Below are 18,274 nucleotides of genomic sequence, written 5' to 3' on the forward strand. Positions count from 1 at the left end.
GAAGGACAGTAGAGGGGTGTGTTGGAGGGAGTGCACAGCTGAAGTAGGTCAAGGGACGATGCACATTTGAATGTAGATAGCAATGGTCCAGTAGAGAGGATGAGAGAAAGGGATGCCCAAAGGAACCCAGCCTTTGCAAAAGGAAGTAAAGACAGACCTTGGAAAAATGGAGAATCTCTCCTTGTTTGTAGCAAAGGGACCAGGATGATGAAGTTGTTGGGCTGGAGATCTGGTGAAGGAAAGTGAGAGGGCTCCTATGGGAATGTAGCTTAGGTATTCTCTATGAAGTGGAAGGCAAGGTCATCTGCTGAGAGTGAGAGGTAGAGGGGTCTAGGAAGGTTTGTGGAGAGAGGCAGGGTGTAAAGAGTTCTATGAGAAAGAAGGAAAACATACTAGAACATCATGATAGGACGACTGGGCGGTGCTGGGGGATCACTGGAGGTATGGGATCACAAGTTTAAAGGAAGTATCCAGATGGCTATGCTTTCCCTAGAAATCCTGCAGCCCACATTCGTGCCCTGATTCCCAATGGGAGCAATGTCGTCATGGAGGAGTCCACCAACAAGGCAACACTATGAGCAGAGCTTTCCAGCCAGGACTCTGAAAGATCACAGCTGCCACTCTCCCTGAACTCTCAGACAGGGTTTATGAGTGAGCCTTGTATCTTCTCTTCATTCTTGGCATCAGTTTCCCATCTCTTAGTTTTCCTCAGACCTTTTAAAATTTACATTTAGTCAGGCTGGAAACCACAACCTATTGTGAACAAGAAAGATAACGCTCTAAAAATACCAGCTATTCATAACATTTCTCCTTTTGCAAATTACATTATCCACTCCCTTCCATGTGACCTTGGCCTAATGTGCAGTTTCCTATTTATCTAAATGATTGGAGCAAGAGGAGGAAAACATAGCTACAGCCAAGGGCAGGGAAAGTAATTCTTTCATGAAATATATATATGTATACACACACACACACACACACACACATATATATATAAATATAGGAAATGAGATATTGGTATCAGACTTTTGACTTCTTTTATATACAGCTGTCAGCCTTAGAGGTTCCTTAATGTTAAGCACACATGAAGGAGGACAGTGTAGTATAGAGGAAAAGAACTTGCCTCAGGAAAACCTGGATTCAAATCCCAGCTCTAAGACATGCAAACTACTTAATCTTCCTGAACTTCAGATTCCTCAACTGTAAAATGGGGATAGTAATACGTATCTGATGGTGGAGGTGTAAGAATTAATGAAGAAATGTAAATAAACTTTCTGGAATATGGCACTCAACAAATTATATCTGCTATTACTATTGTTATATAGTGTAAATTGATTGGTACATTTTGGGAGCAATCTGAGCTACCTCCAAATATGACTCATAAGAAATCCAGGCAATTATTTATGTCACCAAGGGAGAACTTGTTATACATTACTGAGACACTTCAGAGTCAGAGGAACCCTAAATGTGAACTAATTTAAAGTATGGTAAAATTAACATTATATCTTCATAAAATGGCTTTAGTAAATTTCTCAGGTGCATGTCCATTGCCTGTCATCACACATCACACACGTTAGAGTTTTACAGACAAGTGATGGTAAACAAATCTCTCATTGTCCTTGGGTCATTTTGTCTCTACAGACAAAACTTTTCCCTAGCACAGCCAGGAAGGCCATTTCATTGACCCTTTTACATGCAGCATTTCTGTCCATTTCAACTCCCCTATAGGGCTTTCATATACATTCTCTCATTTGATCTTTCCAATGATAAGAAGAGCTAAAAATTAACTTATGTATCAGGCTGTGGTCTAATATCTCACTTAGGGTACACAAATGATCCAAGAAGGTAATGCTGCTCTCTGTTTGATAGATGAGGAAACCAAGGCTCAGAAAGGTTAGGCTGAGGAATGAGAACCGCATTCCAAGTGATTTCATATCTGTCAAACAGAGAATAGTAATGCCTTCTTGGGTCATGTGTGAGCCTTAAGTAAGATGCTAGAACAGAGCCTGATATATAAGTTAACTTTTAGCTCTTCTTATCATTGGAAAGAGCAAGTGAGAGAATGTATATGATCTTGGGACCAGACCAAGATCATACAACCAGCATGTAGTAGAGCTCAAATTTTACCCTGTGCAGTCTGATACGTGCCCATTCTTCTGACTGCACTATCTGCCACCTAAGTGGGGTATTATCCCATTTCACAGATAAGAAACCCAAACTTAGGCTGATTGACTTGCCCAAATTCATGTTACGGGTGCTGGGACTCTCACCTTGGTCTTCTAACTTCATGTCAAAATGGACTTTCCGGCCTTCCATGAACACCACCTTTCTTTCAATGTAAGTCTTTTCCTTTCTTTCTGCTGAGTGAAGCCCTTCCTGTCCTCAGGCTGGACAGTGGCTTCCATGCTGCCACTCTGTTCAAGGCTGCTTGTCTAGAGTGTAAGTGGCTAGCAGGGCCTTAGTTCAATGTGTGTGTGTGTGTGTGTGTGTGTGTGTGTGTGTGTGCGCGCGCATGTGTGTGCGTGTGCGCGCGTGGTGGGAGAGGGGTTGCAGGTAGGGTGGGAAATGGGGGAAACATAATATGTAAAATGTTTGCTATTTTCTCCTGACCTCTGGACTGAGTTTCCTAAATATCTTCTCTAACTACCTGGAAGTTTCTCCCTACGCATCTTTAAGACTAAGCTCAAATGTCTTCTCCTCTGTGAAACCTTCACTGGTGTTCTCCCCTCCTCTACACCCTCTGGTTAAAGTTGATTTCTCCTTTTTTTTTCTTGAGACAAGATCTCTCTCTGTAACCCAGGCTGGATTGCAGTGGAATGATCTTGGCTCACTGCAACCTCTGCTTCCCAGGTTCAAGTGATTCTCCTGCCTCAGTCTCCCAAGTAACTGGGATTATAAGCATGCACCACCACGCCTGGCTAATATTGGTATTTTTAGTAGAGAAAAGGTTTTACCATGTTGTCCAGGCTGGTCTCTAACTCCTGGCCTCAAGTGATCCACCTGCCTCGGCCTCCGAAAGTGCTGGGATTACAGGCGTGAGCCACCGCACCTGGCTCTCTCTCTCCATTTATGCTGCCACTGCATCTCTGTGACAGCATGACTCATAGGGAGGACACTGATATATGTTTTAGATACCTGCAAATGACTTTAATCACAGGAAGAAGGACTATATTTGGGTCAGAATAGTGCCTGGCACACAGTAGATGCCTTTAAGTGCCTGTTGAGTTGCCTCGGTTTCACTATGACTTAACCAGTCCCTACCTAGGAATGTTATAGAAGTCACAAGTCCTTTCTGTAAATGGTTATTTCCTGAGAACCCAGTGTTTGGGATGGGCTAAAGGAATCTGTAATCATGGCTATAAACTGGAGCTGAGCACAGCCTCTACCCACCCTAGGGATTTCTGGCCCAAATGCTCATGGATCTTGGCATCTGTCCCTTGCCTGAAATCCTAATTGCTTTCTTCCTGGGATGATTCGTGAAAATGAGGCTCACTGTTCTCACATATCCACCAGGTCAAAAATGTTTGTCATTGTGCTCAGCTCTCAGCAATATGAGGATCTATTTAGTCAAAATATGGTTTTGGACAGACAGGTATATTAGATTCAACTTTTCCCACATGGTAAACAATATTTGAAAATGACTACTGTCCTTTGTGATGGGCATATCTTCTTGGGATCAGCAAGGTTTCCAAGTCACCCCCACTCCCATGGTTCCCTCTGACAAGCCCAGCCCAGGGAACCTAAGCTTCCTTACTCCCCATCACTCAGTCCTAGATCCCTGGGGTCCACCACAAGTTTATTGGGGGAGGGGAATTCACTCCAAAATATCATCAGCAAAGGGGAGCTGCTTACTGTACAAATTTAGCAACCTAAGAAATCTTTAAGGAATTTACCCTGGGCCCTTCAAGAGTATAGAAAAATGGTTATTTTAGAGATAAAATTGCTCTGTGATACATTAACGTAACAAGACCTTTTTGACACTAACCCTGTGCATTATCTACATCCTGGTTTTGCTGATCTTTCTGTGAGTGGTTCCACACACACCCTGTCTCTCACCCCGACTCTGCTTTCTACTCCATGCCCAGCCGGTCACCAGGCTCTTCCAAAAATGGCTCTTAAATCCATCCTCTTCTCTATGGTCACACTGATCTGTTCTTCCAGTTGGGTGGTCTATTAAAAGCTTAAGAGCATCTGCTCTTCTATCTACCAGCTTTGTAACCTCAGGCAAGTCATGATTTCTCTGAGCTTCAGTTTCCTCATCTATAAAACAGAGATATTAATTGTATACCTAACTCATGGGATTACTGTGAGGATTAACTGAGATTTTTAATACAAAGCAATTAGTAAAGCACTTGGCATAAAGCCAGAGTACAGTAAATAGTTAAAGGTAATTACCATTGTCATCAGTGCAGTAAATAGTTAAAGGTAATTACCATTGTCATAAGTGCAGTAAATAGTTAAAGATAATCACCATTGTCATCAGTGCAGTAAATAGTTTGTAATCATCGTTGTCATCAGTGCACTAAATAGTTAAAGATAATCACCATTGTCATCAGTGCAGTAAATAGTTAACAGCGATCACCATTGTCATCGTTATCATTATCATCATTCCTTGAATACACCATACTTCATCGCAATGACAAAGCTGGGAATGTTGTTAACCTCCTGTTCACCTAGATAATTATGTAACCTTTAGAGTTTACTTTAAAAATAAGTTCCTATAGGGAAGCTGTTTTTTGAGGCAGGGTCTGGCTCTGTCGCCCAGGCTCCAGGCTGCAATGCAGTGGTGCAATCTCAGCTCACTGAAACTTGCGCCTCCTGGGCTCTAGCCATCCTCCCTCCTCAGCCTCCCAAGTAGCTGGGACTACAGGTGCACACCACCACGCCTGGCTAATTTTTACAATTTTTTGTAGAGATGGGATTTCACCATGTTGCCTAGGCTGGTCTCAAACTCTTGAGCTCAAGTGATCTGCCTGTCCTGGCCTCCCAAAGTGCTAGGATTACAGGCATGAGCCACTGTCTGGCCAAGGGGAATCATTTTCTAATCTTCCTCTTCCCCCACCTCTCTTCCCAACTTCCCTCAACCTTACACCAAAATTGGGCTAGGTGCTCATTTTCTGCTGCGTCATTCCCTTAGCAACCTATACTTTCCTAAGATGCCACTCAACATGTTGTATTATATAGGCTGCTTCCCATCTGTCCTGCTAGACTGTGAGCTCCTTGAGTATATTCTGTGTGCCTGGCTCTTGATGATTAATTGTTGAAGGAATGAAAGAACAAAAGACTACAATTATGTAGCTATTCTGACTTGCAGAACTGCTCTTGAGCTTTGTTTTTTCTTCATCTTTGAGACTAAATTTAAATATCACTCTCCACCCATATGTTTAAGTCTGCAGGTTCCTAGGCCCTTGTTGAGTGAAGAGCAGTCCATTATGAAATGACCTTCAAGAACAAGGCTCATTATTCTTTGAAATCTCATGGAGCAGTGTATTTTCCTGTGAGTTCGCCACAGGCTATTTAATCTGCTTATCCTTTGCTTAGCCAGCGCCTTTCCTGTTCATCACTGTATGCTTAGGAAAGATAAAATCACTTTAATACGAAACTGAATACAACAATCTCCAAAGCAATGTATATTAAACTATAGCACATTCTCTTTCACAATATGGGTAGGGCAGCTAGAATTGACTGTCTTTGTGTATAGGACAGAAGATAGGAATTCATTTTTACTCATATATTGTCTCATTGTTAGTCTGTTGGGAATTGAGTAAATGTTTCCAGTCTTAAATGGAAATTATTTAACATTTTCAGAAATCCAGAAGGGGAAGCTGTTGTTCATCCTGAACCCCTCTTCCTTTGAAGATGCCCTTCCCTCTTTGCAACCCTTCTTACATGGGTGTATTCCCAATTAGCGAGTCAGCCCCAGCATGGCTAACAGCAATCTCTCTGGTCATCCCGAAGAGTGAGTTGCAGGTACCTTCTTCCTGGAAACCTCTGGCTTGACTTGCCTTAATCCCCATTCTGTCCCTATCTCTCCAGGTTCTAAACCCCTGAAAGGTGATGCCACTATTGATCATCACCCATTGACACTCCTAATTTGGGGCTGCTGCTTGTTGTCTTGAATTTTATACCTCGGTTTCTCTTACCAAGGATAACTCTCATGTTTTCATGATCCCCACTGCCTTGGACAGAAGTGCTCAACTGGCCTGGCAAGAGTTCTACAGAGTTCAGGCCCCGCTCTGTCATGATGAGAGTCTGTTGAAGAGACCATCTGCCTTGAGTAGCTCTGCAGGCCTACAGCTGAGAATGGAGCTAGAGTTGAGGGTTCTCTGAAGTAGAGATTCGGGCACCCACAGGGAAGGTTTGCAGGGAGAACTTTAGTGTGCTTCTCAGTCAGAGCATCAGGTGACCATTTCTGAAGAGATTCAGAGGCCCTGGATAAAAGACTATGACTCTAGGGACTTGGTAAGTTTCTGTAAACTCAGTTACTTCCATGTGGTGGTTGTGTCACTTCTTGACAATTTCCCTGTAGTGATCAAGAAAAGACAGAGAGAGACCCGAAGAGACCCTCTATAACACAAAGCACCTGTGAGCTTATGGGGGTGAGGCGGCAAAGAGAAGAAATGCTGGGCAAACCTCAAGACTAACAAGCGTCAAATCACTGGGTGATAAGCTGGTGGCTGCACATAATAAGAGATGAAGGAAACAGGCTGAGTCTGGAGGTAGGAGTTTGTCTGTACTGAAAAGGGTCCCAACATACACATTCCCTGACAGGTAGCAAAACTTTTCTCACAGCAAAGAAAAACAAAGGACTGAAGCTGTCTTGAGGCAAGGAAGGAGGAAGAATAAGGTAGATCTTCTACCAAGTGAGAAAAGACATAAGGGGAAAATTCTAGAGGCAGCAGGTGTGATCCAGATGTTTCTCAACAAGCAAATGAAAGAATTTGAAAAGTAAGCTATAAACTCCTCTGAGTGCATAGAAACAGCCTGCCTTGCTCTGGCTGAGGATGAAAAGATCTGCAGATTACATAGAGGCTAGAAAATAACAGACACTGCTGGCTGCTAATCCAACAGGCATTTTCCTTCCCACTTCCTAACAGCAACATGATTCTGTTTAGGAATTTACTCTTCTTCATGGAGTCATTTTGCTTTATGGGAAGCTGACCCTCTCACCAATCCCAGGGAATAGCTGAATCCCATAATGACAATCCCATTCCCAGAGTGATTCTTTTAGAAAGGGACTTCCTTCTAGATTTGCCTATGAGATAATAGGGAAAACTGGTGAAAGGCTTCTGGGTTTATTCCTAAGAAAGGAACATGGCAAGAAACAGTCCCTTTCTTCCTCTAGGTATTGTCCTGTCTGGAGCAGCCATTTGCTACAATCTTGATGATGAAGTTAACATACAATGTGGCCAGAGGTAAGGAAATTGTAGACAGGCTAAGCTACAGCCCTGCTGTGCCGTATCGGGAGCAGCCTAACCTCTGGACTTATTAAGTCCCATTGAGCTGGGGCTTTCTTTTGTCTATAATCCAAAGAATCCCAACTGACAGAGAAGGCTCCAATCTGGGCTCTCTAAGATTGGGTACACTTGGCCTCAGTCAGAGCATCTTCCTGGTTCAAGAATTTTGCAAACAGGTTCTGAAATCTTTGTGGGTCTCAGACTCCCATTCATTTCCCTTAAAACTTAATTTGCTTTCCACTGCATTTTGAGGGTGAGGATTGGAGGAAGGAAAGTAAAACGGGGAAATTTTCATGAAAGATCCTTGAAGTTAAGAGGAAAATCGACAAACTTACTTTTCCAAAAGTGCAGGCAGTGCTGAAGTGACAGGTAGGTTGCCTCTCCCATTGGGTGGTTCTGACTGAATGGAAAACAGAAGACAGAGAATTGAGGGTAAGCTACAGAAGGCAGAAGCCAGAGCTGCTGGGTCCAATGATGCTGGGAGAGGGGCTGTTGCTTCTCTTCTTTCCTCCATGCCCCCACTTTCCAATCTGCCTCTGAGCCCAGGCCTTGTCCCTCCCCCTTGGGCCTTCCCTGTCCTCCTTTCCTCTAGGGCACATGCAGCTTGCTCCTTTTCCTTCGCCTCTTCTAAGTTTCCTTAAGTGAAGAGGTGAGTTTACATTTTGAGGCTCCATTCTGGAGAGGAGCCATCAGTTTTTCTCTGTCCTGCCTACCGACTGTGACTGAACACCAGTGGGCCTCCTACAAATGCGGGTCCCAGGCTCCCTGTGATGGACAGTGATGGGACAGGCCCATCTCTGTTCCCCAGGACTTCCATGTTGTGTTGTTGCAATGGATTTGGTTTAAGTAATGGTTCTCAATTTTGGCTGTACATTAGAATCACCTGGGGGAGGTTTTTTAAAAAGCATTGATCCACTCCAGAATCTTGGTGTGGGGCCTGGGGGAGAAATGTTTTAAAAGTACCCTATGTGGTTTTTAATCCATGTCCCTGATTGCCAGCCCCTAGTGTAAAGGAATATATATTTGGAAAACACATTTATGCTTTTAGGCAAAGTATGGGAAATAGATCTGCTAAAACACTCTAACCAGCCCTCTCCAATATCCTTAAACATTTTTTTTCAGGTTGCTTTATTTTAGTGAGTAATTTGGGAATTTAGGTTGATTTCTTAGATGATTGAAATGCTTGAGGCAGGAAGCAGTGAATACTATCCGTTGGCATTACATGGAACAGAACCTGAATTTCCATGCAAATCAGATTGTTTCCTTAGAGCGTAGTGCTAGTCATAGACAGGGAACAGAGAAACCACTGAAGAAAGAATCAGAAAAGTTTTAGAGAGAATTAGCCAGATGCACAAAGGCCTGGGTTACAGAAAATATTTTGTTAGATACAGTCTTTGTCTAAAAGAAATGGAAACTTATTTTTCCTGATTACTAATACATTCTTATTCTAGAAATATAAAAAGGCATCAGGAAGAAAATAAAAATGAACTATTTTACCATTGCCTAGAGATAACCATTATTAGCTGTTTCACATATCTTCTTCCAGAAATTTCTATGTCTATACACAGAAACACACTCTTTTATAAAGTACAAAACAGAATTATACTGTTTAAACACTAGGTTTTGTATATCCTATTTTACTTGCTTTTGATTCATAATACATTATGGACAACAATTCTACAGAAACCCCTTATAGGGATATCCATTTGCTTAACCAATCTCTTAGGGAAATGGGGTTGTTTCCCATTGTTACGAACAATGCTGCCATGAAATGAGGCAGGATAACAATGGATTAAAGAACTCAGGCTCCGGAATCAGAGAATCTAGGGTTCAAAGCTATTCTACCACCCATCACACGTTACAAACATCAGATACTTAAGCCCACTGCAGAGTAGAGAAAAATTATAACCACCTTGGCAGACTGTGGTGTAAGCCCCAAAAGAGTTATTGTTTGCAAAGAATGCTGAGTGCCAACACCATGCTCAAGGGCACTGCAACTTCCCAGAGTAGTAGAGTACATGCAGCCTGGTCTATATTGAGTTTTTGAGCCTATCACTCAGACTCTACATTGGAAATGTCCTCTCCTTGTTGACCCTGTCCCCCCTTAGAAGTATGATGGAACAGCTTATTCTACTATCCTGTGCTGGAAGACAGATGTCATCATACTTACCAAGGCTGGTAAGGAGGGGATGGGTGATGAGCTGGGAGTTTGGCCAGGCAGATTCAGGGCATTAAACTTGGGAACCACGGCAACACTGACCCTCCGGCGAGGCATATTCTGTGGAAAGAGAAGTGACCAGGATCACTGTCTTGGAGGTAGCAATAGCCATAGTTCAGAAGGGCTTGGAAAAAGCCTACTCATTTCTAATGCAATAATGGCATTAACTGGATATTTTGGTTTTGCAGTAGCAATGATGGAATTGGTGTGGAGAGAGTGGCTAAAGTTGACCCAAATTTTCTGTTTGTGGTGAGCAAACGCTCAATCTGTTCTATTTTAGCCTATGAGATCTTGGAGATACAGAACGGAAATGACCCCACAGTCTCTGTGTAACACCCTAGAGAGTGTATTAAAGCTGCCTGTAGCAATAGGAAGGCTTATGATCATTTCATATTCATTTAAGGGATGTATATATAGTTAGGGAAACCACGAGCAAGAAAAGCAAGATGTCAGAGGCTAAACTTGAGAGTGTGGGAAGCCGAATAGAAACCATGTTCAGAAGTTCTCTGGCATCCATGGATCCCAGAATGAACGATTGCTTGGGTGACTATGGAAACTTCTGTGGTACTCCTTCCGGAGCCGTGTTGTTCCTTGGACATACATACCTTTCCCAGTGTGAGGGACATGGACCGTGCCGTGCGAGGGACCCCATCTTCTGCAGCAGAGGAGAACGGAGAAGAGAACACAGGTAAGTTTCAGACTAGGCACCAGCAGGAAACAGAAACTAAGCTACGGTATCCACGGGTCAGAACTGGCCCTCAAGGGATAGCCCGAGGGCCTGGGTGTTGGGGACACTGAGTTTGGCACTTCACCCTCTGAGATGGGGCTGCAGAGTGGGTTTTTTGTTTGTTTTTGTTTTTTTCACAAAACCTTTATCCTAACTCCACTGCTCACCATAGGAAGCCCCAGTCCTGGACCTCTTATCTGACGCCACTAAGCACACTCAGAATAACTCCCTAGATGGTGTATGAAAACTACTCAGCATTACCAAGACTTATTGGGTCATTTCATGCTTGTTCAAGGATGTAGTCAGAGAAACTATGAGCAAGGAAGGTGTGGTGCCAGTAAATAATGAAAACTTGCTGACAGTAGTTTTAATATGTTACTTACCAAATGACTCAGAACAAAGGAAGCTACCACCCTAGGATTTTCTTCTCCTTACTATATACTTTAAGTGACAAAACTCATGTAATACGTTTAGCTTCATACCAGCATAATACTGCCACCAGGAAACCCCTGAGTATGTGCAGAGAAAGGTGTTTGCTAGCTCAATTCAGTTTGACCAATATTATCTAGTCTGCATATCTCTCTCTTCTTATATATCCATATATTTTTGCTATGTCTCTTGAAAAGCACATAGCTGTATGTTTTTTCATTGTTATTATTATTGAGACAGAGTCTCACTCTGTCACTCAGGCTGGAGTGCCATGGCACAATCCTGGCTAGTGGCACAACCTCTGGCTCCTGGGTTCAAGTGATTCTCGTGCCCCAGCCTCCCAAGTTTTTGGGATTACAGATGTGTGCCACCACGCCTGTATTTTTAGTAGAAACAGAGTTTTGCCATGTTGGCCAGGCTGTTCTCCAAATCCTGGACTTAAAGTGATCTGCCTGCCTTGGCATCCCAAAGTGCTAGAATTATGGCATGAGCTATCACACCTGGCCTGTTTTTTTTTTTTGTTTTTTTTTTCATAATTTAATCTGAGGCTCTCTACTAATCAATAGGTTTATACTAGTTATATTTCTTGTGATTAATATATTTGTATTTATGTCTACCATGTAATTATATATTTTCTATTTATTTTGTTTTATTCATTGACTTTTTCTACCCCTCCTCTCACCCTACACATTTGTTTGGAAATTACACATTCTATTTTTAATCTTTAGCGTGTCCTCTTAACTTTTGAACATATTGACTTTAAAATTAAACAAGATCTCTATTCTTTTCTTGAATAAACCTTAAAACAATAACTCTCCCTCTTCATTATATTGTTTTCCAGTATTTTTATTTCACCTTGCTTTTGTATTCTCAAATTATTATGTTTGTTGGTTTCTACAGAGTGCTTATTTAGATTTATCCACATTTACAAATGTCTTTGTTCACTATTCGTTGTATCCTACTCCTTTCTTCTGAGCTCAATTTTTTTTTTTTTTAACTTTTTTCGGTTCAGGAGTACATGTGCAGGTATACATAAACTTGTCATGAGGATTTGTTGTACAGATTGTTTCGTCACCCAGGTACTAAGCCTAGTAGACAGTATTTATTTTTTCTGCCCCTCTCCCTCCTCCTACTTTCCACCCTCAAGTGGGCCCTGGTACCTGCTGTTCCTATGTTTGTGGCTATATGTACTCAATGTTTAGCTCCCACTTATTAGTGAGAATATGCAGATTTGGTTTTCTGTTCCTGTGTTAGTTTGCTAAGGATAAGTGCCTCCCGCTCTGTGTCCCTGCAAGAGGTGATATAATTCTTTTTTATGGCTGCATAGTGTTTCATGGTGTGTATGTACCACATTTTCTTTATCCACTCTGTCATTGATGGGGACTTAGGTTGATTCCATGTCTTTGCTATTGTGAACAGTGCTGCAACAAACATTTGTGAGCATGTGTTTGAGTTTGATTTCATTCTTCCTTAGGTACATCCTCTAGTTGTTCTTTCAGCAATGGTCTATGAGAGGTAAACTTTCTCTATTGTCTCCAAATGGTCTTTACCAAGCCCTCAATCTTGCATGGTAGTTTAGCCATTTGTGTTCTCTTTGGTTGACAGTTATTTTCTCTTAGTTCTTTTAAGAGATTATTCCATTGCCTTTTTCTATTATTGCCATTGAGAAATGTCATTCTTTGTAAATAATCTGCTCTCTTTGATGACTTTTAAGATCTTCCCTTTGTCTTTACTGTTCCACAGTTTCTCTTTGGGGTATTTTTATTTTTCCTGTTTGGAATTCACTATGTTTTCTGAATCCAATGACTGATGACTTTGCTTAGTTCTGGAAAATCCTCAGCCATTCTTTCTTAAAATATTTTCTTTCCTTGATTTTCTCCTTAAGGATGGCCTAAGAAATGTATTTGGTACTTTCTCATTCTACATCCTATATTCCATATCTCAATGCTTCTTTCATAATTTTAATCAATTTATTTCTCTGAACTGTATGTTGGGTACATTTCTTAAACCTACCTTCAAATTAGCTAATTTTTCTTCAACTGTGCCCAATTTGATTTAAATGTTACAATCAAGAAAGATAAACTAGGTTATACTAGCTTACTAGCATAGTAATAATAAGCAACTCCAAAGTATTAGTGGCCAATAACAAGGAAGATTTGATTTGCTTATGCCACATTCCCATCTACTTCTGCATCTGCGGCATGCTCGGCTCTGTGTTTCCTCACTCAGGACTCAGCCTAATGGGCCTTCTAGTATTCTGGAGCAATGATGTTTATCATGTTAGGAGGAAGAAACAGGGCAGATTGCATACTAGTTCTTAAAGGCCTAGGCTCAGATGTGACACGTCCTTCTACTCACATTTCATTCCCCAAAGCAAGTCCCATGGCCTTGCCTTGTGACTTCAAGGAGATGGGTAAATGTGTCCAGAAGAAGAAGATCTGGAATAATGAAGAATAGCCTCAAATATAGTAACTACCACACCTAAACTCATGAGTTTTTAATTTCCATGACTTTATTCCTCATTTTGAAAAGCTCTATTTTATTCTTCTTTGATAACTGTATTCTTTTTCTCTATTTTTGATCCATTCTTTTATGTCTCCAATAATTTTTGCTGTTGTTAGAGACAGGGTCTCACTCTGTCACCCAGGATGAAGTGCAGTGGCACAATCACAGCTCACTGCAGCCTTGACTTCCTGGGCTCAGGCAATCCTCCCACCTTAGCCTCCTAAGAAGCTATAAGTATAGGTGCCCACCACCACGTCCAACTAATTGTTTTTGATTTTTATTTTTTGTAGAGATAGGGTCTCACTTTGTTGGCTCACTTTGTAGGCTGGTCTCAAACTCCTGGCCTCAAGCAATTTTTGTACCTTGGCCTCCCAAAGTGTTAGGATTACAGATGTGAGCCACTGTACCCAGCCACCTCTAACAATTTTAAGCTTATCTTTAAAGGATTATAAATCATTCTACTATAAAGACATATGCACATATGTTCATTGTGGCACTGTTTATAATAGCAAAGACTTGGAACCAACCCAAATGCCAATCAATGACAGACTGGATAAAGAAAATGTCACACATATACACCATGGAATACTATGCAGCCATAAAAAAGGACAAGTTCATGTCCTTTGCAGGGACATGGATAAAGCTGGAAACCATCATTCTCAGCAAACTGACACAAGAACAGAAAACCAACCACCACATGTTGTCACTCATAAGTGGGTGTTGAAGAATGAGAACACATGGACACAAGGAACATCCATGGGAGGGGAACATCACACACCAGGGCCTGTCGGGGATTGGGGGGCTAAGGGAGGGGTAGCAGCGGGCGGGGGGATAGGGGAGGGATAGAATTAGGAGACATACCTAATGTAGATGACAGGGTGATGGATGCAGCAAACCACAATGGCACATGTATACCTATGTAGCAAGCCTGCATGTTCTGCACATGTACCCCAGAACTTAAAGTATAATTTAAAAATTATCAGATCATTTTATTTTCTGAGGTTGAGATATAATCCTATTGTTTGATATACCTGATGATTTTTGTTCATGATGAATTGTTTCCTTGCGTATTTTATAATTTTAAATTGTGAATTCATCTTCAGTGAGGCTTTATTAGAGGAATCCTGTGTGTCTGGGTACAGAGTTTGTCTCTCCAGAGTGCTTTTCTGCTTATTTCTAACATGTCTTAGGGGTACCATCTTGCTGTCCTTTTCAAATCCTCTGCATATTGCATCATCACTGCTGTCTCTTTGTGACCACATACTTTTCCTCTGAGGGAGGAAAAAGCTACAAAAGCCCAGGGTGAAACAAATTTCCTTATTTCTCTGCTGGTTGGTGATTATTATTTTTTCCTTATCCAAATTCCATCCGAAGATATTGTCCTTGGAAGGCCTTAACTTTCTGTGGGAATCTGTGTTACCTCTCTGCCACAGGTGTTCCAGGCCTTCTCTCAGATCACAGGCAAGTGTGAAAGCTCAGCCCCCAGATAACTGAGGCTGACATTCATCCCTAAGGAAGCTGCAGGGTCAGCTTGGTTTCAGTTCTCTTTTCTTTTCTTGTATCTGGGTATTTCAATTTCTTTTCCTGTGGATTCAGCTATTCTTTTAGACAAAGGTTTGCTTTATTTTGTCCAGTAGACATGTGCTTGTGGTCAAAAGATGTTCAAGTTTTCCAGTCAGCCAAAATAGCAAATAAAATATTCTTCATATGTAAAGAGTTCATATAAATTAATAAACTACCAAGCTTACAAGTGGGCAAAGGTCATAATTACAGAATTTTAAAAAGTAGAAATACAAATGTTTCATAAACATTTGGAAAGGTCAAGAAATACAATTAAAACAATAAAATAAGACATTTTTTGCTTATCGAAGACATGCGTGTTTATAAAAAGAAAGAACAAGGATGGTGTCAATCGCACAGACAGTGAATTGAGTATTGTAACCCATTCAGTGAAAACATCAATGGGTTATTTAAAAATAATTTGCTTTAAGAGCCTTATAAATATTTCTTTCCCCTGAGCTAGTATTTATACTTCTAGAAATCTACATTAAGGAAATAATAAAAAATGCAGACAACTGGTAAATTTCATATTCAGAAAGAAACATGTTTGTTTTTTTTTTAAAAGAGTATGTATCACCTTCCTTGAAATCAGGGATATTTTATTTACTGTAGTCTTCAAAATCCCAGGCATAGTCAAATATTGCAGAGGTTGTGTGAAGACTTAAGACACAAACACTATTAGGGAACAGTCATAGAGAATCTTATGGAAACAACTGCTGAGTGGTTATAGCCCCTCTGCCTAACCCAAGCTGAGGTACAGCTTGGGAGAACAACTGGAGTGGGAACAAATATCGGAAAAACATGTACAACTATTGTGACCTTTCCTATGGTGAGCATTTTCTCATCCCCACTAGACTGAACGTGGGACTCTGTAGTGTGCTCTCCTTGGAAGTCTGCTTTCTTCTGACATAGCACTGGCTATGCTGCCTTGACTTCCCAAAGGTTGGGAGCTCCTTTGGGTCTGTGACTGTGTGCCCTTTACCTCTATATTCCAGTATCGTATAGGGTGAACCAAAGGTGATCAATCAATGTCTGTAGAATGAATCAATGGGGCTCATGGGTAACTGTTCATCTTATAAATCTTAGGTAAGGTGGTTTGCAGGAAACCTTGTGTGGCAATAAATGCAGGAGTCCATGCATTAGGATTCCTTTGGAAGCAACTTCCCCAGCTTCCACCACTGATGGAAAATGGTTTGTTAGAGGTCCAGGTGCATGTGGGTCAGGAGCCTTGCTGACAGATCCAAGGCAGACAGTCTGGAACATGCGTGTGTGTTGCCTTTGGACTCTGGGACGTGTCACTGATATTCTCCAGGAAACTAGTGAAACCTCCTGTTTATAAAGGTTTCTCCATCTGTTATACTTTCTGTACTTTCCCTCCTCCAGCTCTTGGTAACACGGATGTTTGCATTCCACAGGGATTCCTGTTGCTAAAGGGTCTGTTTTCTCCTGCTAGCCACCTTCATCAGCCAGAGTCCAAACCCTGACAGTGCCCACAAAGAGATCTGGTCCAAGGCACCAACCTCTTCCTCCTGGACTGAGAAAGAGCCTCCCAACTCGTCTCTCTTGACCTTGCCTTTTGCACAACTCCAATATATTGTCCACTGAAGTCAGAATAATCTAAAAACAAAGCCTGATTACGTCATGTGGTGTAAACTTACCAATGACTCCCTGTTGCCTAAAGGCATAAATTGCTATCGTGGCCTGGCATATGGCCCCGGTCTTCCAAGTCTCAGTTTCAACCTGTCACTACCACACCCAACACTGCCACTATGGCAAACTGTTTGTTTCAACTTCTTTTCACCCTCAACCTCCACACCTTTGTCCATGATGCTTTCTCCACTCGGGATGTATCTTCCTCTGTTGGCTGGAGAACTCCTATTTTTACTTTAAAACACCGACCAGATAGCCTCCCTCTTTGAAGCCCTCCTTGTCTCCCTTCAAGGCAGAATCAGGTTGCCCCTCCTCTGTGCTCCTACAGCAATCCGTATAGAACTTCTAAACACGAGCATTTCTTTGAAACATTTGTCTTATCCACGAGTCTGCTGTTTTTCTCAGTAACATATTCACCAGACTCTCACTCCACCCTAACTGCCCAGGTTTCACCCCTTACCTGGACTGTTGCAAGAACATCTTCATGGGGTTTCCTGTCCCTGGTTTGTCCCAACAATGTAATTGCCACACCACAGTTAAAGGAAGTCTTCTTAAACTACATATATGATCAAGTTATTTTCTTGATTAAAATCATTGGTTGGATCCCTAATGTTTTCCACAATAAAGCCCAAATTCCTTCACATGTGCTGCCTAAAACGGGGTCCCAAAGCACAGACTTATAGGGTCTAGGGTCACTCTCAGACCCTGTAAGTCCAAGAGCTCTTGAGGCCTGTGGGCTTTGTATTCTGGTCAGCCACTGTCATTTATTGCTCTGGGAGTTAGGAAGTCACTTTGGGAATGCTCATGTTTCCTGGTTCCAGACTACCCTGCCAGGCCCACTGAAGCAGCTGCTGGGAGGCCCCTATGGGCAGTACTGGGCAGGGGCAAGGAGTCTTGCCCAACTGAAAATAAGTCCTGGGCTGCTCTGACAGCTCTAATCCTAGGCAAGAGCTCTCAGAGATCCACCTTGTAGTGTGGGAAGAGATGGCCAGGGGCAGACCTGTGTTACTTACAGTTAAATGATTACAAGCTTGCTTTGCTTTTAGTACACTGAGATTTGTGCCATGGATCATATCCAAACTATGGTGCAGTAAAATAAAAGCAGAAATCAAGCGGTAACAGGAGGCCTATGGCAAAGACCATCTGAGAGCGCCCTGTCACTGCAGAACACTGCGGTGTGGTTACAGAGCAGAAAAAACTGCTTCGGTCCCACAACTCTTCACAACATACAGTTTGTGTGAGGATCTTGTCAAGGGAGCTTATGCAAAAGATTCTGGGAAGTAATGCAATCTCTGCTCACAAGACTTTGAAGGGTCTTTGCAGATGGGAGCTGGTAAGGTCAGAAGAGAACACCGGAAGGCCACAGGCTCTGCTTATGTTCTCACAATACGGAGCAATTCCGATGGCTCTGTGACCACAATTCTTGGGAGATAAAAGCCCCTTGAGGCACTGTGTGTGGTCAGACCTTATGGCGCCTTATCCTTACCTGCAGCACCTCTCTTGCCAGAACACCTGGATAGACAATGGGTGCTAAAATCTCAGTGCCCTTAATTAGCATTTCTTAGGAGAACTATGTTTTGCCATTGAATGCTGCAGACACATGCTCTTCCTCTGGCTAGCCTCCTCCTCAACCCCCCTCTCCACAGCCTGCAAAATTAACAAGATAATTTACCTAGTAAAAGCGCTTGGAGCCCAGAGCTCAGTGCCAAGGCGGGTCACCCTGTGGGA

The 18,274-nt window shown here is 42.1% G+C and overlaps 1 protein-coding gene and 1 long non-coding RNA gene across 11 annotated transcripts in view; one reads left to right on the top strand and one right to left on the bottom strand.

Moving 5' to 3' along the window:
• MRVI1 (murine retrovirus integration site 1 homolog) overlaps nt 1-18,274 on the bottom strand; it is a 122,408-nt gene that overhangs the window by 10,865 nt on the left and 93,269 nt on the right. For all 10 annotated transcript variants that reach the window (XM_032240731.1, XM_032240730.1, XM_032240734.1 and 7 more), the window contains 3 exons: nt 10,281-10,330; nt 9,628-9,735; nt 7,793-7,857 (listed from right to left, as the gene is read on the bottom strand). In XM_032240731.1, coding sequence (XP_032096622.1) covers nt 7,793-7,857; nt 9,628-9,735; nt 10,281-10,330 — 223 coding nt within the window. The remainder of the gene's footprint in view (nt 1-7,792; nt 7,858-9,627; nt 9,736-10,280; nt 10,331-18,274) is intronic.
• LOC116525127 lies at nt 10,251-16,920 on the top strand. The gene is made up of 2 exons (XR_004257587.1): nt 10,251-10,363; nt 16,312-16,920. It is a non-coding gene; the product is annotated as an uncharacterized LOC116525127 (long non-coding RNA).

This window comes from Sapajus apella, unplaced genomic scaffold (genome assembly GCF_009761245.1).
Source record: "Sapajus apella isolate SASKATOON/1434 unplaced genomic scaffold, GSC_monkey_1.0 scaffold47, whole genome shotgun sequence".
NCBI lineage: Eukaryota > Metazoa > Chordata > Mammalia > Primates > Cebidae > Sapajus > Sapajus apella.